The sequence below is a fragment of the Nicotiana tomentosiformis genome, chromosome 6 (genome assembly GCF_000390325.3).
Source record: "Nicotiana tomentosiformis chromosome 6, ASM39032v3, whole genome shotgun sequence".
In the NCBI taxonomy this organism is placed as follows: Eukaryota; Viridiplantae; Streptophyta; class Magnoliopsida; order Solanales; family Solanaceae; genus Nicotiana; species Nicotiana tomentosiformis.
Window position 1 is genome coordinate 76,495,464 of NC_090817.1, and position 25,551 is coordinate 76,521,014.

At 37.0% G+C, this 25,551-nt stretch overlaps 1 protein-coding gene across 1 annotated transcript; it reads left to right on the forward strand.

The window, feature by feature from the left end:
- Positions 1-9,767: 9,767 nt before the first annotated feature.
- Positions 9,768-25,161, forward strand: LOC104104127 (uncharacterized). The gene is made up of 2 exons (XM_033658169.2): positions 9,768-10,509; positions 24,255-25,161. Exons 1-2 carry the CDS (start codon positions 9,929-9,931, stop codon positions 24,697-24,699), a joined length of 1,026 nt encoding a protein of 341 aa, XP_033514060.1. The 5' UTR covers positions 9,768-9,928; the 3' UTR covers positions 24,700-25,161.
- Positions 25,162-25,551: the final 390 nt, after the last annotated feature.

Below are 25,551 nucleotides of genomic sequence, written 5' to 3' on the forward strand. Positions count from 1 at the left end.
GGTGGAGATGGTGGGTGGTGATAGTCGATAATGGTGGCGGCTATGATTAATGATGATGGTGGTGTGGTGGTGGTGGCAACGACATAGTGGTAGTTGATAATGGTTGGCAGTGGCGGCAGTTAATAATGAATATGGATGATATCATCTTAATGAAATTAAGTCTTTGTTATAGATCTTAATCATACAGACCTATTTAGACCCATTAAGTGGTTGTAAAGTAAAAAACAAACACACTTAATGATTAAGATTTGAATAATTAAGATTCAGACTTTAAAAACAAACGCACTTAACATCTGAGATATGAATGATTAAGATTCATACTTCCATTAAGTGCAAACAAATGAGGCCTAAGCCTCTTAAGACGCTTCCTCCAAACTAATTGAACTAAGGTCCTCCTCTAGGATGAATGTCAGGTTTATTAAATTTAAACATCGAGAAACAATAATGTCGAATATGTTAAGTGATATAAATTCTTTTTATATGCTCGTTTTCTTTTCTTCGACTAATTCAACTTAGTGTAAAGAAAGAGGTCTCGAAGTTACCAAAATCACGATAAATGTACTGAATTAAAATATTGTTGGTTCAATTTTCATTGCGAAATAAATTGATATCCAATTTCCTTACTAGTGTGTACTATAAAATTTAAATTTTGCATCTATTAGGTCTATAGTGGTGTTTAAATATTATAAATACCTATCTCCAACAAAGAAAAAAAAATTAATAAAGACATTTAGGGAATGTGTTGGATTAAGAAATTTTAGGTTTAATTTTCATCTCAAAATGGATTTATATCCAATTTTCGTGTTAATATTTTCCTTATTAATGTGTACTTCAATGCTTTATTACAAATTCTTCTTATTTAGTTTTGTGTCAGACTTTTATTTGTATACATAAAAATTCAAAATAAAATACAAATATCTTTTAGAATCATTTGTACTGTTTAAATTGTGAAAGATTATGTTGAACCAGTAATGCGTAAATATTCTTCTATACAACAAAGAAAACAAAAGACATTGAGGGCGTGTTTGGTACTTTGGTACGAAGGAAAAATGTCCAATTTTTTCATGTTTGATTGGTTTAAATATTTTGAAAAACGTTTTCTTTATGAACTCATTCTCGTCCAATTGGAGGAAAGTGTTTCCCTATCAAGAGAATAGAAAATATTTTTCAAAACTCTTTTTAAACCTTTCCCACCAACCCACACCCACACCCACACCTACCCACCCCACCCCATCCCACCCTAGCCTCCACTCCCACCCCACCCTAAATAAAAATATTATTAGTAGTATTTTCTTTTTATGTTATAGATAGATTTTTTTTTTCATTTCAACAAATGAGTATATTATTTTCATGATAAAAAAAATATTATTTTTTGTTATTTTAACAAAAAAAGTACTATCTTTTCATGATGTAGAAAAAGTATTTTCTTTCATTTAAATAAAATGAGTATTTTCTTTTCATAATGTAGAAAAAGTATTTTCTTTCATTTCAACAAAAAAAAGTAATTCTTTTCATGATGTGAAAAAAGTATTTTCTTACATTTCAACAAAAAAAGTACTCCCTCCGTTGTAATTTATGTGAACCCATTTGACTCGGCACGGAATTTAAGAAAAGAGATAAGACTTTTAAACTTGTGGTGTAAAGTGAGGCACATATATTTTGTGTGGCTATAAATCATTGCATCAAGGTAAATTGTTTTCAAATAACGAAAGAGGTCATTCTTTTTTGCACACACTAAAAAGGAAATAGGTTCACATAAATTGAAACGGAGGGAGTAATTTCTTTTCATGATGTAGAAAAAGTATGTCCACACCACTCTTTCATTTCTCTTAGTGTCGGGCTTTATCTACTGATTATTGTTTTGCTTTTCATCTATTTTCTGGATCTTGTGATGCTGTTATGTTTTCTATGGTTTTATTGATGGTACTGATATATTATATCTTTTCGTCTTCTTGAGCGGAGGTCTATCGGAAACAAACTCTCTACCCCCCTCGAGGTAGGAGTAAGAACTGCGTACACACTACCCCCCATGGGAAGATTATATATGTGTGATGTGTAGTCACTTGATTGATTGAGGAATGAAAACCAAGTATGAATATTGTGGTAATATCGCTAAGTGGGAATTCGTGTCTGGAGGACGCTCGGTTAGTCTGGTGGTGGACCGTGGAAGCTTGTCCCAGTTATGATGGTTGTTCTTATGTGTTATGGGGAAAATGGGTTATTATGGACCCTTGAAAGATTATTAGCCCGGTACAGTGCGATCAGAATCGGCTTGAGGTCCATGAAATGATTTAAATATGAATATGGCTCTGTATCAAACTAGATGTGTTCATTTCAGCATAGTGCTCCTTATGGAGGAGTATTCGGACGTTGGACGTCGTTTCGTCGACGACTATTTCATGTAATACTATATTGTGCCATGTGAGTTGTGAAACGTCTCATTAATTTCATGTGTATTGAGGTTCCGCATAGTGATAGTGTTATGTGAGCAGGATAGCTCTCGAGATTCATATCATATATCGCACTTTAGTTGTGCTTGAGTTTTGTAGTGTATGGCGTTGTCGGTCCTCCCAGGGATGGTATTATGCTCTTAGCGTGCTTGTATCCGATATTCAGTTATTTTGTAATAATGAGCATTCTAGCTCGATAAGTATCTCCTTATATAGATTTTATGTTCGGATCTGTTTGCGCGCCGCAACAGTGTGATGTTGAGTACAGTCCCCTATATCTTTTTTCGTGTGTTTTGTTTTCCATTTTCCGAGGAAGGTTCGTAACACCTTTCCGGTTGTCTAGTTAGTTACGTGGGTTGAGTAGTCCTTTCCAGAGTTCGTTTTCTTTATATATCACATTCGAGTTGGTGGTTTGTTGACACATTGTGGCATCACATGAAACCTTTGATCGTGTCTGGGGTGGCTTATTGCTTGAGCAACTTATACTGCTATAGACGAGATTATTGGATCTGGGATCAGTGCGATCGGATTATATGCAGTCTATTAAAGAGCAAATACCATTATTTGGTTCATAATGAGGTGATGATTCTAGTCAAGAGGGGAGATTCAATGGTTTGATGACTCGGCAGTTGGTTATGAATTTCTACATATCTCTTCCATTGTGGCGATATTGCAAGAGTTGGAGCAAGACTTATATATGCCATGAGGTGCAGTGTGAGCATCGAATTCGTGAAATTTTGGCTATTATTATCAGGGGATGTTATTATGGTCATGTGAGTTAAGCAGTGCATAGTGTGGATTCAGAAAATGTATGCAGTCATGTATTGATGTGTCGCATAGAGGTTGATACAGTGTTAATATGACGGAAATATGCTTGGCAAGGGATTCCGGATGTTAGAATTGGGCTTTAAGGCCTATTTGGCTAGGGAAAAGGGAAAATGTTCATAATAACTAGAGCTAATATGCTCAACTGAATTGTGATAGCACGGATAGGTGCACGAGGTGTTAATCAGTGATTTCGGACAACTCCAACGTAATTCTTAGCACATTCAAGGACGAACCTATGTTTAAGTAAGAGAGAATGTAACGACCCGACCGGTTGTTTTGAGCTCTAGCACGTCATTCAACAGTTTGAGGCCATGAGCAACTTCACTTCAAGTATTATGACTTGTATGCGTAGTCGGAATTGTGATTCAGGGAGTTCAAAGTTGATTTGGAAAAAAAATTCTCATTTCGGAAGCTTTAAGTTGGAAGAATTGACTAAGGTTGGATTTTTGAGTAAACGGCCTCGGAATCAGGATTTGAAGGTTCCAACAGGTTCGTATGATGATTTCGGACTTGGGCGTATGTTCGGATTGAGTTTTGGATGCCCCGGGAGCATTTCAGCACCTATTGTGAAAGTTAGCATTTTGGAAGAATTACATAAATTTGGGTTGAAGTACATTTCAATGTTATCAATGTCCGCTTGGGATTCCGAGCCTGGGAATAGCTCTGTATGGTAATTCTAGTGTTGGGAGCGCGTCCGAGAGTGGATTTGGAGGTCCGTAGGTCATTTTGGGGTCATTTGGCAAAAGTTGGAAATTTAGATAATTTTGAGAGGTTTGACCGGGAGTGAACTTTTTGATATCGGATCGGATTCCGATTCTGGAAGTTGGAATAGGTCCGTAATGTCAATTATGACTTGTGTACAAAATTTGAGGTCAATCGGACGTGATTTGATAGGTTTCGGCATCGAATGTAAAAGTTAAAATTCTAAATTTCATTAAGCTTGAAATGAGGTGCGATTCATGAATTCGACATTGTTTGATATGATTTGAAGGCTCGACTAAGTTCGTAACGTATTTTGGGACGTGTTAGTATATTTGGTTGAGGTCCCGAGGGCCTCATATGGATTTCAGATGGTTAACAGATCGAATTTGGAATTTGAAGAAGAGTTGAGGCAGCTAATATATGGTGTACCCGCACCTGCGAGGTTTTGACCGCAGGTGCGGAGGGCACAGAAGCGACATTAGAGTCGCAGGTGTGGAGCAGGCTGGCCAGGTGAAGAATCGCAGGTGCGGAACTTTTGGCCGCATCTGCGTAAGCGCAGAAGCAGAAAGTGCCTCGTAGAAGCGGAAGCAGGCGCAGAAGCAGAAGGTTTCTCGCAGATGCGGCTACTTGACCGCAGGTGCGAAGGACAGGGCTGGGCAGAATGCTTTTAAGCGGGGTTTGAGTTCATTTCACTCATTTTCACACGGCTTGGGCGATTTTTGGATCTTTTGAAGAGGGGATTTCATAATCAAGCACAAGGTAAGTGATTTCTACTAGTTGTGAGTTACATACAAGGTTTATACATGGATTTAGGCATAAAAATTTGTAGAAATTTTGGGTTTTGAAGAAAACCCTAGAAAATTATATTTTTGGACTTTTACCACGAATTTTGGACATGGAATTGAGAATAAATTATATATTTTAGTCTGTGATGTTATGGGAAAAGTTAATATTCGAAAACTTTTGGAATCCGGGCACGTGGACCCGAGGGTAATTTTATCGACTTTTCAAGCGGAGTTGAAAATTGTAATAAATTGATTAAATATGAGTATAAGAGTATATTTTGATTGGGTTGCAACTTATTTGACTAGTTTTGGAGCAACGGATATCAGTTTGAGGTGTTAGGGAGGCTTTGGAGCCGGTTATGGAATTTCGGAACGACGTAAGTCTCATTTCTAACCTTGTAAGAGGGAATTTACCCCATAGGTGAAATAAATTAATGTGTGCTCCTATTTCTGGGGGCTACGTATGCACGAGGTGATGAGAGTTCGTGCGTAGCTACTATTATGCTTAAGTTCGGATAGTCTAGGACCCTAAAGCATGCTTTACTTGTAATATTTGCAATCTTGTTGTCAATTTAAAATGCTTAAATTATATCGAACTTTGTTAATAAATTTCTAAAAGGCTAGACATCGTTTTCTTGACTTTTAAAAGAGAAATTGCGTTTTTCCTTTGATAATTTCCCCTTGATGAATTCTTGATTGATTATTTGAATGTGTTATTTTTTGTGGAACGGGCTGAATGCCTTGTTAGATTAAATAGATGCATTTATGGTTCGCGTCATTCGACCCTCTGGTAGTACACATTTTAAATACTTGTTGGATCGGGCCGTACGACCCCGGCATGATTTGCGCATGCTTGTATTACTTGCCCTGAAATTTATGACAATTGATATGGCTTCACTGGCCGGAGATATAAATTGTTAAAAGATGAAAATAAATTTGGAGAATCCTTAATTATAACAGAACTACTTACTTACTTCAAAATATTGAGCTTGCAACCGTTCATATAATCCATACTTAATTATATCATTGATACCCTATTTATAGCCCATAGTAAGTGTCGAAGTCGACCCCTCGTTACTACTTCTTCGGGGTTAGGCAGGATACTTACTGGGTACGCGTTGATTTACGTACTCATACTATACTTGCTGCACATTTTATGCAAGTACACATATATTTAGCGGCCTTGTGGACGCAAAGGCGCGATTATGGCGGGGACTTAGGTGAATTGTATTCTATACGACGCACCGCAACCAACAGAGTATCCTTCAGAGTATTGTATTTCTTTCCTGTCCAAATTATATTCCGGACAGTTATTGTATTTTATTTTAAATTTCTAGAAAAGGCTCATGCACTTGTGACACCGGGTTCTGGGATGATTATGGGTTACACTGTATTGGAATTTTTAAAGATATTATTATATATTTTGTAAACTCCATCTTCTACTATTTAATTGAGGGGAAAACTATGATTTCAAGAATATTAAAAATGAGAATTTATTAATTATTGGTGTTGGCTTGCTTGACAGTAGTGTCCGGTGCCATCACGACCTTTCAAGAATTTTGGGTCGTGACATTCTTTTTCAACCAAAATATAGTATTTTCTTTATATTTATTGAACAAAAATTTCAACGTTATTTTGCGTAAAAATGTAAAGCAGTACATTAGTTCATTTGGGTTTGTATGAATTTTTAGAAGAATAATTAAATTGTTGAAGAAAATAGAGTCCTTAAAACATTAGATATTTGAGAAGGGGGAGGGGGAGAAAGGAAATATTGAGACTTGGGGAAAGAGGGTGAGGAGAGTAGCATAAAAAAATATTTTTTTTAAAAATATTTTCTACCTCTAACCAAACACTAGAAAATATTTTTCGATTTTTTTTTTCCATTCAACCAAACAAGAGAAAATAAAACCACTCAAAAATATTTTCTAGGAAAGCATTTTCCTCTGTACCAAACGCCCTGATTCTCTATTGTTGGACTCTCATTACAAAAAAAAAAAAAAGCCAAAAAAACAAGAGGAAACTACGCAACCTACATATAAGGCACAAACTAATTACCCGTTTTTGCCCATTTAAAAATTATTTATAATTTTTACCTATTTGATCCAAATCTATTTCCCGGCTACCCATTCCTCTTTTTTCCTTGAATTTGTTTTACTCAACATACCAAACAATGTATTTTCCCTTTTAATAAAACTCCCTAGCTTTCTCTTTGTGAAAAAAGTATTAAATCAATTCAATAATCCAATAAACTACCTTCGCTCATGTGCGGTACATATTCGCCTTCGCATTTGAAGTACAAAATATTAAGACATCTAGCTTCATTTTTTGCAAACTTAATTAGTAGCTATTACAATTTGATAACTAAATAATTTGATCTTTCTTTATTTTAAGTAGCACATACGATTACTTAATATATTAAACTTCCCAGATCTAATTTTTGTGTGTATGAAGACCCACCATTGTTGAGCTTGAAGCCTATGAATTTGAAATTTTATTTTGAACATTTATTGTTTGATTCGAAGTGGATGCTATGAAATATTGCTTATAGTACCATCGAGTAAGCTTCACAGATCTGAATTTTTGTGTGTATTTGAATATCCACCACTGTTGGGCTTGAAGCTATTGAATTTAAAATTTTTATTTTAAAGATTTCTTATTTAATCCAAAGTGGGTGTTATTAAATATTGCTTATAGTACCTTCTGGAAGTTTATACTGAAATTTGATCGCATTTGGAGCTGATTTGAGGTGATTGAGATTGATTTTTTCTGCTAAAAATAGAAGAATACAGTTACCCAACAGTATACCGCTACGGTATATAATATATTGTAGGAGTATATAGATGCACTGCAACGATATACTGTTATAGTATATAATATACTGTAACGGTATACTATAATAATATGCAATATACTACAACAATATAATGTAATAGTATACAATATACCATAATAGTATAATGTTGAATGAATAACACAAGATATTATTTTGATATATTGTATAGTATTTTAGTATATAATATATAATTTAATAGTATATAATTTACTGATATTATTTCAGTTTAATAATTAAATTAAAAAAATATTTTTTTAACTCTCTGCGTATAATTGTATACCCTATTGGTATAGCTATATACTATATTGGTATCATATGTTAGTTGGAATATTTTTTGGTTGTATTAGATACATTTAATTAGTTCACTATTTGATTTTTTTAAATAATAGTAGAATAGTATAGTATCTTGATTTTTTTTAATTTTTCTTTATGCATGTGTATTATGTAATCATTTTAATTTTTTCTTTATGCGTTTGTTTTATATAATAGTATTATAGTACAATATCTTGAAATACATTATTATATTAATATGTGGTACACTATTTTTTGATTTTTTTCTTTATCCATGTGTATTATGTAATAGTAGTATAGTCATATATAGTTGCCTGGAATTAATTAGTAGAACTGTATACCCTATTGGTATAATTATATGCCATATTGGTATCATATGGTAGTTGGAATAGTTTTTGGTTGTTTTAGCTGCATTTTAAAGTAAATTCTATTATGAAATATTTTATATGATCATGTTTTGTTGTGTTGGATTTTCTTGTACCTATGGATATAGATTTTGTGTATTATGTAATAATTTATATAGTTATATGCAGTTGTTGGAACGACCTCGTACAACTATATACCCTATTAGTATAGCTATGTACTATATTAGTATCATATGCTAGTTGAATCATTTTTTGGTTGTATTAGCTACATTTAATTGGTACACTATTTGATTTTCTTTTAATAATAGTAATATAGTACAATATTTTGAAATACTTTATTATATTAATATGTGGTACACTGTTTTTTTTATTTTTCTCTCTATGCATGTGTGTTATATAATAGTAGTATAGTCCTATAGTTGTCGGAAATTAACAAGTAAAACCGTATACCATGTTGGTATAGTTATATGCCATATTGGTATCATATGGTAGTTTGAATATTTTTTTGGTTATTTTAGATGCATATTTAAGTGAATTATATTCTGAAATTATTTATATGAACATGATTTGCAGTGCTGGATTTTTGTGTGTGCTGATGGACATAGAATATGTGTATTATGTAATGATTTTTTTTTATAATAATAGGCAATTGTTGGAACGACCCCATACAACTATATACCATGTTAGTATACAGAATGAACAAGTTGCTTTGCGAATATTTAGTGCATGCGAGCATGTCATTTTTTCATACTTTTATTGCATCCTTTAATATTTTGGTACAGTAGTATAGTCGTAGATAGTTGTAGTAATATTCTAGAACAATCATATACTCTGTTGGTATACATATATACCATATTGGTATCATTTTGTACTACAAGTCTTTTTTGCTACTTATACTTTTATTGCATTTTTCAATATTTTATTATCATTTTTTCTTATTGTATAAAAACAAAAATAATAAAATTAGAATATTAAAAAAACTTAAATGAAATTAGAAAAGGAACAAGAAATAAAGAAAATAAAAGAAAAAGGGAGTTAAATGGAATTAGAAAAGGAACAAAAACTAAAACTAAAAAATAAAAATAAAAATAAAGAAGGAGCTAAAATTGAGTGTGAAATAAGTTATGGTATAAATAACAATAATATAATTTGGAAAAAATAAATGAATAGAAAAAGATAAAAAAGAAAAAAAGAAAAAAAGAAGAAGAAGAAAATGAGAAAAAAGAAAAAAAAAAGAAGAAAATGAGAAAAAAAAAGGAAAAAAATAAAATAAGCATAGAAATAAAAAAGAATTGGAGAAAAAAGAGAAAATTCCCCGCAAAAATTATTATGGGTAAGAAATATAATTAATTTAATAGGTAGAAAAATAAATGAGTAAGTAAGGGTAAATAATTTTATTTTTGTGGTTAACTGTGTCAATCATAAAAAAAAAAAAATAAAAAAAAACAAAAAAAAAATTAGGGTGGGTCGCCACTAGAACCCATTTTTCAGAACATGGGGCCATCAATTCACACCCGCAATGGTATTAGCAAAGACGAGCCAGAAATTCCATCTCTCTTTTACCTTTACCCATCAACACGTCTTCACAATTCCAAAACTCACTTCCAAATTCCAATTCATCATTTTCTGTGTGTACGGTTCTATAATCCCACCTAGAACCTAGCTTCCAAAAAAATGGGGGTCGATTACTATAACATACTCAAAGTTAATCGCAATGCCAGTGAAGAAGATTTGCGTAAAGCGTACCGCCGGTTGGCGATGATCTGGCACCCCGACAAGAACCTCGGCACCAACAAGTACGAAGCAGAGGCAAAATTCAAGCAAATCTCCGAAGCTTACGACGTTCTAAGCGACCCACAAAAGCGTCAGATCTACGATCTCTACGGCGAGGAGGCGTTGAAATCAGGTCAAGTCCCACCACCTCCGCGAGGTGGACCCCACAACATGCGAAATCCCCATCCTAACCCTACATTCCGCTTTAATCCTCGAGACGCTGATGATATTTATGCGGAATTGTTCGGGTCCTCGTCGTCGGAGAATAATGGGCGGTCGAGGAAGTCTAGGGATGCGTTTTTTAGGAGTACGACGAATGGTGGTGCCGAATTTTCCGGTGCTGGAGCTGGGACCTCTGGCACCGGTGGAGCGTTGAGAAAGGCGGCGCCGGTGGAGAATGCGTTGTTGTGTAGTTTGGAGGATTTGTATAAAGGGGCTAAGAAAAAAATGAAGATTTCTAGGACTGTTCTAGATGCTTCCGGGTATGTTTAATTATAAAAATTTTAGGTTATTTTCCTTCTTTTAATTGCAAGATTAGATTTTTCTGCTGTTACAACTTCAAAACAACATTTTTATAGTTAAATGAGATTTGTGTGTGCATAATTGTACGCTGAAGTTTCTTTTTCATGCCTAATTTGTTGGTTATTATCTGGAGGTGTTGATGTGCATTGGTGAGATTAAGTACCTTTTTGAATGCGGGATAAAAATGTCAGATTCATAGTGCATTCCTATCTTTATACATTCCTATCTTTATACAGTGGAGCATGTACTTGCTTAGGAAACATAACTGCCTTGTTTGAGTTGAGTTAAGAAGATGATTGGTTGTATCTTCTGAAGTTGTTAGTTGGAAATTGGTGTGTTTAGCACCAAATGTGGAACTTGCAATAGAATGTGTGTGTTATCTGGGAGGTTCCAAGAATGATTCTTAGGTCAAGAAAAGGTTCACTTCCAAGCAGTGATGCTTAGGTCTAGAATTAACTATAAGTGCATGAATATAAAATACTCTAGCCATTTAAGCACCAAAAGTTTGGTACCTATAGATTAAGGTTTTCTTATCTTACTTTCCTCCCCCCTTCCTTTCTTTTTGGGAAAAGTAATCTTTGTATCATCAGTCATAGCATCACGCAGGTGCACATAACAATGTAAAACAGCAACGGATTCAGCATACTAAGACTATGAAATCCAACATAATGTCAAAATTATATACATTTCTCAATTGCTGTTTTGTTTCAAAGCATATTCTGTTTCTCTACAACCAAGTGTTCCGGATATAACACAGGAATTGTGAATACTCTGTGATACTTCTAACTGTCTTTCCAAGCCTCAGAATTTCTCCTTCACAGTTTTGGGCATAACCAGCTGTGCTTTAAAGAAGTTGCGGAGTGGACTCCAGACACCATATCTACCATATGTAGCTGCAGTGCATGAAAAATGATCGGGGAATTTTGGAGCATTTTCAAACAAGTAATGCCTGTTGGATACCATGTATGCACTTTTTTGAAGGTCAGACTCGTCAGACATGCATCTCTTGCAGTTACATTCTGAGGCAAGCTACTTTAGGATGGCTTTTGATATCCAAATCATTCTCCAAACCCACTGGTTAATTCGTATGTGCTAATCTACAGATTGTCGTAGGATTTCACATACTCTTCCTTATCTGGTTATTTTCCAAACTAATATGTCTTCTTCATCACGTGTGATATCCCGTTCTTCCAGCCTTTGAACCATTGTTGTCACTCTTTGCTCCTCTCAATCATGAAATTTTTCTTTTTGTTGAGAAAGTAAGGTAATTTTATTAATGCAAGTAACAAGAGGGTACTGCAGCATACAACAACAAAGTTACAAAGGCTCTATCTCAGCACTAGCCTCAAAGAGTCCAGGAACTCAAAAAGTTGATTCATATCTTCTAGCCTGGTTTCTTTGCACCACATATATAGGTTTTATACAGTGGCGAAGCCACATGGTCACAAGGGTGGTCAGTTAACCACCCTTCGTCGAAAATACACTGTGTATATAGGTAAAATATTACGTTTTAGAAGTATATAACACATATTGAACACCCTTTGTCGGGAATTTTTTTTCACTTCTTTCAAATTTGAATACCCGTGTAAAAATTCCTAGCTTCGCCACTGGTTTTATATACATCAGTTTCTTACAAAAGTTACATGTTGCTTTTCCCCCTCAAAACATCGTTTTTAAGGCCCCCTCAAAACATCTTTTATTCCTTTCGAGCCAAATAGTCCACATGATGCATAATGGAACTGAAGGTGTGGAGGTCGAGCATTAGGGTCGTAGGTTAGGACGTAGTCGAGTCCAGGGGTGAGGCTAGTTCGATAGGGGTGGTCTTAGACCGCTAGGGGTTTATGTTGTGTTCTCCCTATCCTTACGTTTTCATAGCATCAAGCTTATTTTCTGCTTTTGTTATTGCATTTCAACTATTCTCTAGATTTTATGATGCTAATATTATTTCTTTGGTTTCTGTTTGATGGTACTAATATATTGTCCCTTCACTTCTCTTCTCGTCTTTTTCGTCTTCTTGAGCCGAGGGTCTTTCGGAAGCAACCTCTCTACTCCTTTGGGGTAGGAGTAAGGTCGGCGTACACACTACCCTCCCGAGACCCCACTTGTGGGATTTTACTGGGTTGTTGTTGTTGTTGATGCATAATGGAACTGTCTTCCAAATCTTCTCAAAACTGCCGCCAGTCTTCTGAACTTTCCAGCATTTGAGTAAGCCTTTCTCATCTTCTGGAGTTATCCATCGAATACCAAAGACATTGAAAAACAAAGTCTAAATCTGCCAACTGCTTTCACAATGCAGTAGTAGGCAATTAGTAGATTCCTTTGATCTTCCACAAAGGAAACATCTGCTACATATTGCAAAACCCCTTCTCTGCAGAGATGCAGTCTTCTCTCTCTAGTAGTTCAACAGTTCTGTGCTAACTTCAAAATACACCTGAACCACTGAGAAGTTCTCCTCCTCTTTCTCTTCCTTCCTAGGTGCAACCTCTTAACCATCCTCCACTATTCCTTCAAAGCCAACCATGCGATCCCATTTTGCCCCCTATCTCATATGTTTCTATCCTTTTTTAGCAACTGTTGTTTTTGATGATGAACGAGTAATTTATATCTACGTTAGGAAGACGATAGAAGTAGTCCCTCCAAAGCTGAAGTTCATTCAAATCATGGAAAGGAAAAATCTCTTCATAGTTGGTCATACAATTTTCTAGATAAAAAAAAAGCCGAGAAAAAAGGACATATGGTGTGAGTGTATTGAAAGAAAGCTTTGAGTTTTAGTAGTATGCTTATAGGGCCATGATGGTTCTGGTTTTGCCAAATCCTCTACTAGCATCCAATAGACCAGAGTAAGTCAGCAATAGATGGAGTAAAGGATCAGTTATATGGCTATCTCTCATTCTAAAGCTTTAACAGGTACCGATAGATATGTCAGTATTGTTATGTATTAGAGACAGAGGAGGAACTTCCTTATCTTAAGTCTCAATGAACTTCTCTCTCAATATCACAAAGTAAATTTGGAGGATGTATGGTGGACTTTATGGAAAGAAAGGAACAAAAGATATTTCGGATCAATAAAACTTACCTCTTCCCGCAATCAATTTGGGAGGTACATACAAAAGGAACCCTCCCAATAAACCCCCCTCCAGCCCAACCTTTCCTTGCAGAAGCTATTTGAAGTTGTGAAATTATTGCAAGGGCATGCTGAGATGTTGCTTTAAGAAAGGGTGCCAACATGTATTTAATGTGTTGTTGATTGAAGAATGTTCCCTTATCTTTGGAGTGGATTTCCTTATCTTATTAAGAGGTCCATGTCGGTCACATGATACCCTAACCCCCTTCTTCTTTTAAGATTTCTCATGGGTCCAACATTCTCGGAAATGCTCTGCACAAGTCTTCTAACTCAATAATAATTCTTTTTGTTTGAACCAGTGTTATCAAAGGTGAAAAGCACAAAAAAAGCTCCAAGGTCCGTTGGGGCTTTAATCGCAAAGCGCAAATAAAGCGTGAGCTTTAATGAAAAAAGGCGCAACTAGAGAAAGAGTAAAAATATGTATATGTAGTCTAACACCAATAATTATAAGCATGAATAACAAATATATGGACAAAGAAATTGGAAAAAAATTATGATAAAGTGAAGTATCAATTCTTTAATGTCGTCTTTTCAGGATTACACTCATTGGCAAGGAAAAGTATGGTTTAGAGCCTTGATACAACACTGAAGCGCCCACAAAGTGAGGCAAAGCACTCAACATGTTTTGAGCCTCGTTTCAGGGCTTAAGCGCGCCTTTAACAACACTGGTTTGAACATCCATCTATCACTGAAGCTAACGAAATCAAACTCAGAGATTAGTAACTGAAGAATCAAGTTGATAGGAAGCCCCAATAAACATGGGTCAGACTTCTGGGAGTTCTTATCCACCTCCCTTTTTTGATGAAGTAATAAGATTCATTAATGGCATCGAGAAGATGCAAGATGATAAGTACAAAAGATGAGTGTTAGCTCCAGAATAGGCTAACTATAGTTCCAGGGAGCTAACAAAATCCAAAAAAAGCTCAAGGGAATTTACGGGGGAGAGTTTGCACCAACTAAAGAGTAACAAAAAACATTTAGCCTTGCGTGCATGATTTGAAGTTAATAAACCATCAAAACATCTACGATTCCTTTCTGTCCATACTACCCAAAAAATGCATGCTGGTATCATGTTCCAGATCTTCTTGATGGATTTGCCAACTTTCCAGGAGCTCCAAACTTCAACCGCCTCTTTGGTACTTTGTGGCATGACCCAACTTAGCCCAAAAATAGAGTAGAACATACACCAAATGTCATAGACAACTGAACAGTGCAAAAGAAGGTGGTTGGTGGTTTCTGCAGCTTGCCTACAGATATAGCATCTGTTTGGAATCTGAAAGCTTCTTTTGATGAGATTATCCTTAGTTAAACATGCTTCCCGAATTGCTATCCAAGTGAAGCATATGACTTTCGTTGGAAGTTTAGTTCTCCAGATCAATTTCCATGGCCAATTGTTGATCAAATCATTTTGAGCATGGAGGTGAATATAACCTGCCTTCACTGAATAAATTCCTTTCTTTGAGTTCCCCCATTTTAATCTATCCGCTGACTGTGTATCCAACGTGCACTCCTCCAATCTTGCAAGTAGAGTCAGTAGTTCTTCAAGTTCCCAGTCGTTGACATTCCTTCTGAATAAAAGGGTTCCAGCTGCTATTTTCTCTGTATTCTGAGATGGTGGAGTCTTTGTCCCTGTTTAGTCTGAAAAGATTGGGATATTCATTCATTAACACCGAGTTACCAAGCCATGTATCCTTCCAAAATTTGATATTGTTTCCATTACCCACTCTGAAAGAGGTATTTTTAGAGAGAGAATTCATTCCTGCTAATGTTTTTCCAAGGACCAACACCATGAGAGGCTCTAGATACTTTAGTGCACCAGAGATTTAGAGTACCATGCTTGGCCCTAACTATCTTTTTCCACAAATCTTGATTGTTTTGGCTATACCTCCATACCCATTTCATTAACAAGCTTTTGTTGTGAGCAGCAAGGTCTCTAATTCCTAAACCTCCTTGAGATTTAGGTTTTGTCACTTTGGCCCATTTGACAAGGTGAAACTTCGGTGTAGTGCTGTTACCCTCCCAAAGGAAATCTCTTCTCAACTTATCAAGCTGTTTTAGCACTTTACAGGGAATAGGAAAGAGTGACATGTAGTAGGTGGGGATGCTATCTAGGACACTATTTATAAGGGTCAGCCTACCACCCATGGAAAGATACTGCCTCTGCCAGGAAGCGAGCCTTTTTTCGAACTTCTCAATGACCCCATTCCAAGCTTCAGTTGATTTGAACTTTGCACCTAGAGGCAACCCCAGGTAAGTAGCAGGTAGTGAGCAAATGTTGCAACCTAGTATATCTGCCTAACTCCCTTAGGTTAGGAACTGCATTAACCGGGTAAACTACACTTTTTAGCATGTTGATATGGAGACCAGATAGTGCCTCAAAAATTAAGAGGGTGAGATTTAAGTATTGCACTTGGGATGACTTTGCGCCACAAAAAATCAACATATCATCTGCATAGAGTAGATGTGAGATAGAAATTGAATTTCCAGGAACCCCGCCTACATCAAAACCCTTCAGCCATTGTAATTGATTTGGCTTGTCAATCATTTTGCTAAATCCTTCCATGGTAAGGATGAAGAGGAACGGCGCGAGAGGGTCACCCTGCCTGATGCCCCGGCCCTTCCCACTGGGGACCTGTTAACCAGAACTGAGAATTTGACTGTGGGGATACTATATTTTATCTACCTTATCCACCTATCCCCGAATCCCATCTTTCTTAGCATAGATATAAGGTATGACCAACTCAATTGGTCAAAAGCTTTTTCAATGTCCAACTTGCATAGAATGCCGGCTTCCCCACTCTTAAGTTTCCAGTCTAGGACTTCATTGGCAATGAGGGATGCATCAATGATTTATCTGTTTTGAATGAAAGCATTTTGGTGGTTGGAGACCAAGTTGCCAATCACTTGCTGGAGTCTTCTAGCTAGAAGCTTTGCCACAATCTTATATACACTACCAATGAGGCTAATTGGTCTGTAATCTCTGAGCTCAATGGCTCCTTTTTTCTTGGGTACCAACGCTATAAAAGAAGCATTGCAGGATCTGACAAGGTGGTAATTTTGATGAAAACGGGATATGGCACCCATAACATCATCCCTGATAACATCCCGGGCTTTCTGAAAAAAGGCCATTGTATAGCCATCCGGTCCTGGAGCTTTGTCAGGAGCACATGACTGGATGGTGGACAACACCTCCTCTTCAGTGATGCAGGACAACCCATCAAAAGCTGCAGTTGGTCTCCAATTTTTCTGTTCAGTGTAGAGATTCTGATAGAAGTCTAATTTCCCCTTTGATCAGTTCTTTGTCTTCTATAATCTCAGCCCCGACTTTTAGCTTGTCAATACAGTTGTTCCTTCTATGAGAGTTAGCAATTCTCTACAAATATTTTTCTCCAATTTTAAGTTGAACATCTGCAACCTTTCTTCTTGTGATAAGGGCCTATTCTCAGTGGCCTGTTCCAGAATGAGCAACTCCTCTAAAGCTCTTGTTTTCCTCTCTTCCACTTTACCAAACGCTTCCTTATTCCAGATTGTGATGCCCTTCTTTAGGCTTTTAAGTTTCTGCATCAGGATGAAGTTTGGGCTTCCATTGAACAAGTACCCCTGCCACCATTCCTTGACTTTGTCTAAAAAACTTTCTGATTTCAACCACATGTTCTCAAACTTGAAATAGGAAGAGGTAGCTTCCCAATCTCCACTTTCCAGAAGAATTGGCCTTTGATCAGAAATGACCCTCGGGAGTGCAAGTTGCTTTACTGCATTAAAACATTCATTCCACTCCTGGGAGATCAGGAATCTATAAATTCGTGAGGCCTGAATATCATTCTCTCTTCTCAACTAGGTGAATGAGGCCCCCCGCAATGGAAGGTCTATTACGTCTAAATCTTGGATGGTCTCTGAAAAGACCTACATCGCTCTGGATCTTCTTGTGCAATTGAGTCTTTCGCTTTCATATATGCATGTGTTGAAATCACCTCCTATAACCCACTGTTCACTCCATAACCCCCTGTTTGCTGCTAGTTCATGCCACATTTCCCTTCTCTCTGATGCAAACCTTCCAACATACATGAGAGAGAGTAAGACCCACACTAAGAATAAACACACTTCCATTGTCTTTTATCCCATAATATTATGATGCCCCCTCTAGTACCAGATGCTTTTAGCTCTACCCAGGCTGCCCAGCGGTTGCCCCAAATATGGTGAATAAGTGTTGCATTCCATTCTTGTAATTTGGTCTCTTGCATGCATAAAATGTCAACCTTCCATTTACGAACTAGTGATCTAATGATGTCCCTTTTATTGAAATTGTTCAGCCCGTTCACATTCCAAGATAGGATTTTTAACTTCATTCAGAAAAAGATTTGTGAAACCTACCCCTATTTCGGAATTCTTCCCATCATAATTGATAACGCAAATCAATTTATCCAATTCAGCCCTCTGCTTGTCTTTACTTTTCTTGTTCTTCTTGCATGTTGCCTTCTGCTGTTGAAGCTGAATTTGCCTCATTTCTTCCATTCTAAGAATCATGTCCAGCAGTTCATGCTCAAACCCGGCCACATTAATCCCAAAAGCTTTGCAAGCCTTCACCATTACTAGCTTGGACCATTTCGATGTCTCTATCACAGTTGGCCTTTGAACCATTTGAGAACTAGTTCCTTCTTCGTACCATGGAAGAGAGATATGAGAGTGGGATGAAATATCAGTGTCAGAACGGCTCACCAGACTCAGGTCCGACATCGGAGTAAGGAATGGAAGAAAGGCTCTGCTTCATCATCTGCTTCAAAACCACTGAAATACGTGGATTCATTTGAAAGAGCTGGGTCTGACTCTTGAACCTTGTTGGGGAGGATATTTAGCGCCTCACTTTTCTCATACTGAATATTATTAACTTGCAAACTTGGGGCATTAATAAAATTCTTTTGTGGAGCTAAAATGGGCCCAACAGCCCTCCATTCTGACTTTCGTACTCCCTTCCCCTTATTTCTCCAGTTTTGGGCCTTCTTTCTTGGGCCTTTAGACTGATAATAATTTCTTTCCAATACATGGGCCGGGTTCGAGTTTTCCTTTACTTTCATGTGGGGCTGCTTAGTCACAGATCTTCCACTTGTGCCAATTTTTGAATTAAAGTTACCCACGTGGTTGGGCACGTGTTTGCTGGAGGATGGGACCTCTGACAAAATTGCTTCAATCGAGGGATTTGACTTCACAATTGCTGCGTTGATCTTCATGCCGTGAGAAATTAGATTTCCGACCGACTTGGGTTTCACATGTACATTATCAATTATTGAGATTTCATAAGTCACCAATTTCAAGCTCTATCGTCGCCGGCGAAATCCTATTAGAAGCCTTGATGCAAATCCTAGCCCATTGAAGGTGGGATCTGTTCCTAGTATCTTCGTCAATGTTGATATAACCCCTACATAAATCCCCAATATTCCGAAATGTGTTTATAGTCCATGCATGTATCGGTATATCAAAAGCCTTGACCCAACACTGTTCTGAACCCTTGTTCGTCGACTCTGAACTGCCTGTTGGAGACCACCATTCTAGTGACAACTTCCTCCCGTTCCAGAACCACTCGCCTGCTAAGATTCTGGAAGCTTCATGCCTCGATGGAAAGTCAAAGAGAAACAAGTTGTGTTTCAAAGCTGATATTGTTGGTGAACCACTTTAGTTGCTTTGGGTGCCCTGTCCTGCCATTGTGGAATCTTTGCAGCATCCATAAAGGATTTGGTGTCTTGGACATAAAGATTGAATTTTGAGCTGGTGCCATTGCCTAAGAATCGGAAGATTTTGTGTGCTATATCTCCCCATCCCCAGTTGAAGCCTCCTTCTGGAATAAACTCACACTTGGAGAACTTAGCATATTGCTTTTGTTCCCGCAACATCTGAAGCACCACTCTCATATGATGCTCGTGCTCCTCCTTACTGCGCGAGTAGATCAAAATATCATCAATGAAGACAATGACAAATAAATTAATAAATGACCTGAATACCTTGTTCATCAAATCCATAAATGCTGACGGGGAGTTAGTCAAACCAAAGGACATTACCAGAAACTCATAATGGCCATATCTAGTCCGGAAAGCAGTCTTCAGAACATTCGAATCCCGAATCTTCAACTGATGGTACCTCGATCTCAAGTCGATCTTTGAGAACACTCTGGCACCCTGCAACTGGTCAAACAAATTATCAATACACGGCAACAGGTACTTGTTCTAAATGGTAACTTTGTTCAATTGGCGATAGTCAATATATATCTACATAGTCCCATCTTTCTTCTTCACAAATAACATAGGTGCACCACAAGGCGATACATTTGATAGGTGTAAACTTGTACTTTCCTCCCCCATCTCTTGCATCGATTTCCTTGCGCCTGTGAGGTTTGTTTTAGAGCGTCACATACCCATCGCAAATTTTCTTCATCTATTTTGATGTAGCTTGAGAAACTCCTGCCGCGTTCTATTAAAGAGAACCATTTATTACCCTCATCACTGATCTCTAATAACTCAAAGGACTTAACACCGGAAATAAAAAAGGTTCTGTTCACCATCATTAAAGAGGTAATAAAACATCATCGGATTAAATGCTTGCCGAGAAAAGGACAAAAGAAAAAGAGTTTAGAAAGCAGGTCCACTTCCCAAGTCAGAGCAAAAAGTATGTCGCAACTAGATTTATTTAGTCACCATTCCTATCCACCTCTCGTCTTTTAACCTCTTCCATTAGTTCCCACATCAAGGATATGGAACTCTTGAAATGGGCTAAGTTGCATATCTAATCGCCACATCAAGAAATTCATAAATGTTGAGATTAAAGTTGGCGAGAAAATACTGACTACACTGATTAGGGTGAATCAACATTTATCCCCGATTTGAATTTGTTGCTCACATTAGCTTAGAAACCCGTTCCGATGCTGATGATGTAACATTTTTACTTGAGCCAAAGAAAAGCTTGGGTAATGAGAGGTTATACGATCCAATCAGACGGTGGCGTGTAGGCTCGACACATGTTGCATTATTTTTTATGAAGTAAAGTAATTCATTACTGGGCATCAAGCAGATGCAAAGCAATACAAAAAAGTAAATTGGCTCGACGCGTGTTTCATTCAAAAGATTCAAATTCTGAATCTTTTGAGTTTCATGCCATAGCCCATAATTCATTCCATACTTATTCCATGGGCTTGGCTTTAAATTTGGCCCAGCTCTCCAGTTAATTCTTCAATTCCTCTCTCATGTTGCTCTCAATTCTCATGACATGGCCCACTGGGATACATCAAAAAGCAGCTCACCAGCCTTTTGACTAGCCATGGGTTGAAAGAGGAGTTTAGAATCACACATTTTAGGGTTCTATACTTCGACAAGTAGCAAGCCTCCAATTCCGTTGTTACTGTTTAGGCCATGTAGAAAAGTTCCGAGAGTGATTAAAGACTGTTGCGAACAAAGCTCCTGATATAAGTGGTTATTCAATGGGTTTCTATTGTAAATCTTGGTCAGTGGTTGAATCGGAACCAATTCTTGCTATAAATCACTTGCATATGGTTGAGCATCTTGGAAGGAGTTTCAATGTATCCACGGGTTGAAAGAGGAGTTTAGAATTAAAAAAAAGGAGTTTAGAATCACACATTTTAGGGTTCTATACTTCGACAAGTAGCAAGCCTCCAATTCCGTTGTTACTGTTTAGGCCATGTAGAAGAGTTTTCGAGAGTGATTAAAGACTGTTGCTGTGTTGCAAACAAAGCTCCTGATAACAATGGTTATTCAATGGGTTTCTATTTGAAATCTTGGTCAGTGGTTGAATTGGAACCAATTCTTGTTATAAATCACTTGCATATGCATGAGCATCTTGGAAGGAGTTTCAATGCATCCTATAGTGCTTTGGTTCCTAAGTAAAGCGAGACAAAGGAGCTTGCAAATTACATGCCTATTAGTCTTGTTGGTTGTTCCCGTGAGATGTTTCTATGTGATCCGCTTAAAGCTGCTTACGGAAGGGTTGAAAGGTGTGATTGGCAAATTGGTCGTAGATTCCTTATATTTTTTCAGTAAAAGTAACTGATACAACCATTCTTATAAATGAATGGCTAGACACTGAAAATGACAAACCTGGTGTCCCTCAAGTTCGCTAGATTCGCTCCTATGTAATCATCATCTTTGAGCTTTCCTGGCCTTACATTTGTCTAGTATAGATACCCGAAGTGATTAGCTACTACTTTTTCATGCTCGATGCTTAACTTCTTATTGTCCGTCTCACGGACTAGTGTTGCCAAAGGCGCGCTTAAGCCCTATAGCGAGGCTCAAAACATATTGAGTGTTTTGCCTCGCTTAGCAGGCGCTTCAGTGTTGTCATCACGGCTCTAAGGCATACTTTTCTTTGCCAATGAGCGTAATCCTGAAGGGGTAAACCTAAAAATTAATATTTCACTTTATTGTAAAAAAAAATTCAATTTCTTTATCCATATATTTGTTATTCATGCTTATAATTATTAGTCTTGGACTACACATACATTTTTGTACTTTTTCCCACTTGCGCTTTTCTTCGTTAAAGCCCATTGTTTATTTGCGCTTTGTGCTTAAAGCCCTGATGTACCTTAGTGCGCACCTCAACTAATGGTAGGAAGTAGCAGGTAGCCCGTGGAATTAGTCGAGGTGTGCACAAGCTGGCCTGGACACCAAGGTTATTAAAAAAAAGAGTTCACCTCTAGCGTTCTGTCACACACGCCTCCATAACTTAACCCCAAAAAATACTTTGCAGCAAGTGGAAGAACTTTAGTCCTTGACCCAATTTTGGAGTGAGATAATATGTTACTTTCCTCATCTTTATAAGAAAAATATCACTTTCCTCAAATACATTCACTATTCACATAATTCGGAGATGATCACACATTTATTGAGAGTTTGAGACCAATCCTGCAAAGCAAATTAGGGTATCTTGTTTCCATTATACCTCAATTTGCAGTGTCGTTATAGGTTCAGTTGAATGTAGATGAATCCCTTTTCGTCTCGTTTAGGTGGTGCTTTAGTTCTACCACCAAGGTTATAAACATGTGCCTCGTCACCCATGAGCTCTGTTTTTAAGCAGGCATTTGGCAAACTGATATACTCCTATTTAACAAAATATAGTGAATGATAGTAGGAATAAGAAGTACTTCACTACTATAAGAAAACTATTCATAGCTTCTGTCAATACTTTTGTCCAAGTAATTACATATATATATTTTTGGTTTTTCTTTGTTGGCCCATTTCTTGACTATACCCTATGCTTTGATTATATTTTGCTCTTGAAGTCCCAGCAGACTTTGGTGCTTTTCTATGCTTTTCGCCTTTGGAAACTCTGTCAACTTGTGATTTTGTTCTTTCTTTGATCTTGTTCAGAATCAGAGGCATGTTGGGTTTCTTGTGGTTACGACCCACGAGAGAGAGATCTCATTATTTGCAACATCTCTGTGAAAGTATTTTATTTTCTAAATTTCATTGTTCGCATTTCACTTTTTGTTTATAATTTTCATACACACACATTCTCTATCTGTCTTCATCTGTTCTTCTTTGGATTTCTCTTAGTCGAACTCTCTCTTTATGAACACACATGGAACTGTTTTGCAGTGGCTGTCATCATCGGCAGTTTGTATAAAGAAAATTTCGTAAAAACATTAGAAAATCTCTTGGATGCTTTAGAACTGTTTACAGAACTGAGCAGTCTAAATTTTGACATTTTTGTAAGATCCCAATACTTTTGAAACTTTTTGGCTTAATTTTGTTGTGTTAATGGACCGATATGGTCTTCTGCTCCTTTTTATAGTTAGATATGATATACATCTTTGTTTGCAATTATAAATTTTACGAGTCATGATTTTTCCGCTAAGTACTATTGCTCTTTTTTAAATACTTAAATATGTGCAGTTCGTAGACTTCGAGCAGATTCCTTTCGACCCCTAAATCCTATCTTATTTGAATAAATAAATTTGTTTCAAAACCTCATAACTATTCTCTATAACTTTGCCTGATGCACTCTTCCATCTTACAGTAATAGTGAAATGGTTCTTAAACTGTCAGTATCATCACTCATAATCTTGTTAGGTAGCTCTGTTCAGTTTGAACATTTTCTATCGTTATTCTTTTGTGGTCATCCGGTATGTCTCCGCCTTTCAGTTGTTCTTGATGATCTTTTGGTTGAGATTAGCTGGAGAAACTTTTGAGATAGGAAGTATGTGAATATATGAAATGGTCTATGTTGCTTTGGATTTCTCTGTGGTATGAATGCAAATTCTTCATTAAGTACTAATGATCTCGGTTGGGTATCTAAAACTTTGATTATTAGCTGACGTTCTTTGTGTGTAGAGTAATGATGTCACTCCATAGAGAAATGAACTTCCCCTGTTGGAACATAAGTTCTGTGATTCACCATCCTCTGCTTTTAGACATGAGATGTTTGTATGAATCCTGTGTTTGTATTTGTAGTTTCATGGATTTTATATCTTTTGGATCTATAGAGACGTTATGTGATGAATTTTTGATGATACATTCTGTAATTTCATACGATGTTCATCAATGTTAGTTACTTTGTTGTGATATGTATATTGTTCTATTGCAGGAAGCTGCGGACTCTAGAGGAGATATTGACCATCGAGATAAAGCCTGGGTGGAAGAAGGGAACCAAGGTAACTTTTCCTGAAAAGGGAAATCAGGAACCTGGTATTATTCCCGCCGATCTGGTTTTCGTTATCGAGGAAAAACCTCATCATGTCTATGCAAGGGATGGGAATGACCTTATTGTCAATCAAGAGATTTCACTTCTTGAAGCTCTCACTGGAAGAACGCTGGAGCTTACGACACTGGATGGGAGAAATCTCATTATCCCATTGACTGACATTGTCAAACCCGGGCATGAGGTAGTTGTCCCAAATGAAGGGATGCCAATTTCAAAAGATCCTCGGAGAAAAGGAAATCTGAGAATCAAGATGGATGTTAAGTATCCAACAAGGCTCACAGAAGCACAGAAATCGGATCTCAGGAGAGTTCTTGGAGGATCTTCATGAGTCTTTTGGTTCTGATTGCCTGGGGTGACCATATTGAACACAGGTATTCAGATTGCCAGGGGGTGACTGTATGAACACAGGTATTCAGATTGCCAGGGGGTGACTGTATGAACACAGGTAGATAGTGCAGATGCTGGATGTAAATATAGGACATGCTTGAAATGGAACTGTGAATACTAGCAAGGTCTAATAGTTTGAATATTTAGGGCAAAATGGAATTTTTTTGGACTTTGGGTGGTGGAAGGATTGGTTTTTCATTGGTTCGGACCTGCCCCTTCATATCATTATTTGCTCGAAAGAATATAGATGACGTTAATGCAAGCTCTTTTGTTCTGTTGCTTGTGATTTTAGGTCTGATCAAGAAGCAAATGCACTAGGATCTTGCATTTATTGGATTCAACGCTGATTACATCCGTTATATTTTGACATTGAGCAACAATTCTACTTTTCTCCTTTAGAAAATCCTTTGGTTCTTTTCGTTCTCTCCCTCTTTGTTGGTTTCTTTTCTTACAGGCATCTCTAATTAAGCTATAACATAGTTTTTTAAGCAGTACAAATTTCTTGGTTAATTTGTTTTTATCTTTTCTGGGCGTGCTATTATCCTTCTCCACAACTTGATGCAACCTCATTAGAACACTTGCTAGTTTTTTCCACACGGATCAGGCAACTGAGGAGCTGTTAGATTGGGTCTAAAGTTATACTGGTACAAGGTAAAGAAGGGTGGATGTATACATCTTTTGTGATGTTTAGTGAGATGGTCCTGGTCCTGATGGTGTTGAGTTAAAGAAGTGCCTATAATTCTGTGTGATTGCAGTTTTTATCCCAGATTATAGCTGATAAACAAGGAAGGAT

What these genes read in the sequence shown, in the direction of transcription:
- LOC104104127 (XM_033658169.2), top strand. Translation starts at nt 9,929, where the DNA reads ATGGGGGTCGATTACTATAACATACTCAAAGTTAATCGCAATGCCAGT. An exon ending in ACTGTTCTAGATGCTTCCGG is followed by an intron (nt 10,510 to 24,254) that starts GTATGTTTAATT and finishes GTTCTATTGCAG; the next exon opens with GAAGCTGCGGACTCTAGAGG.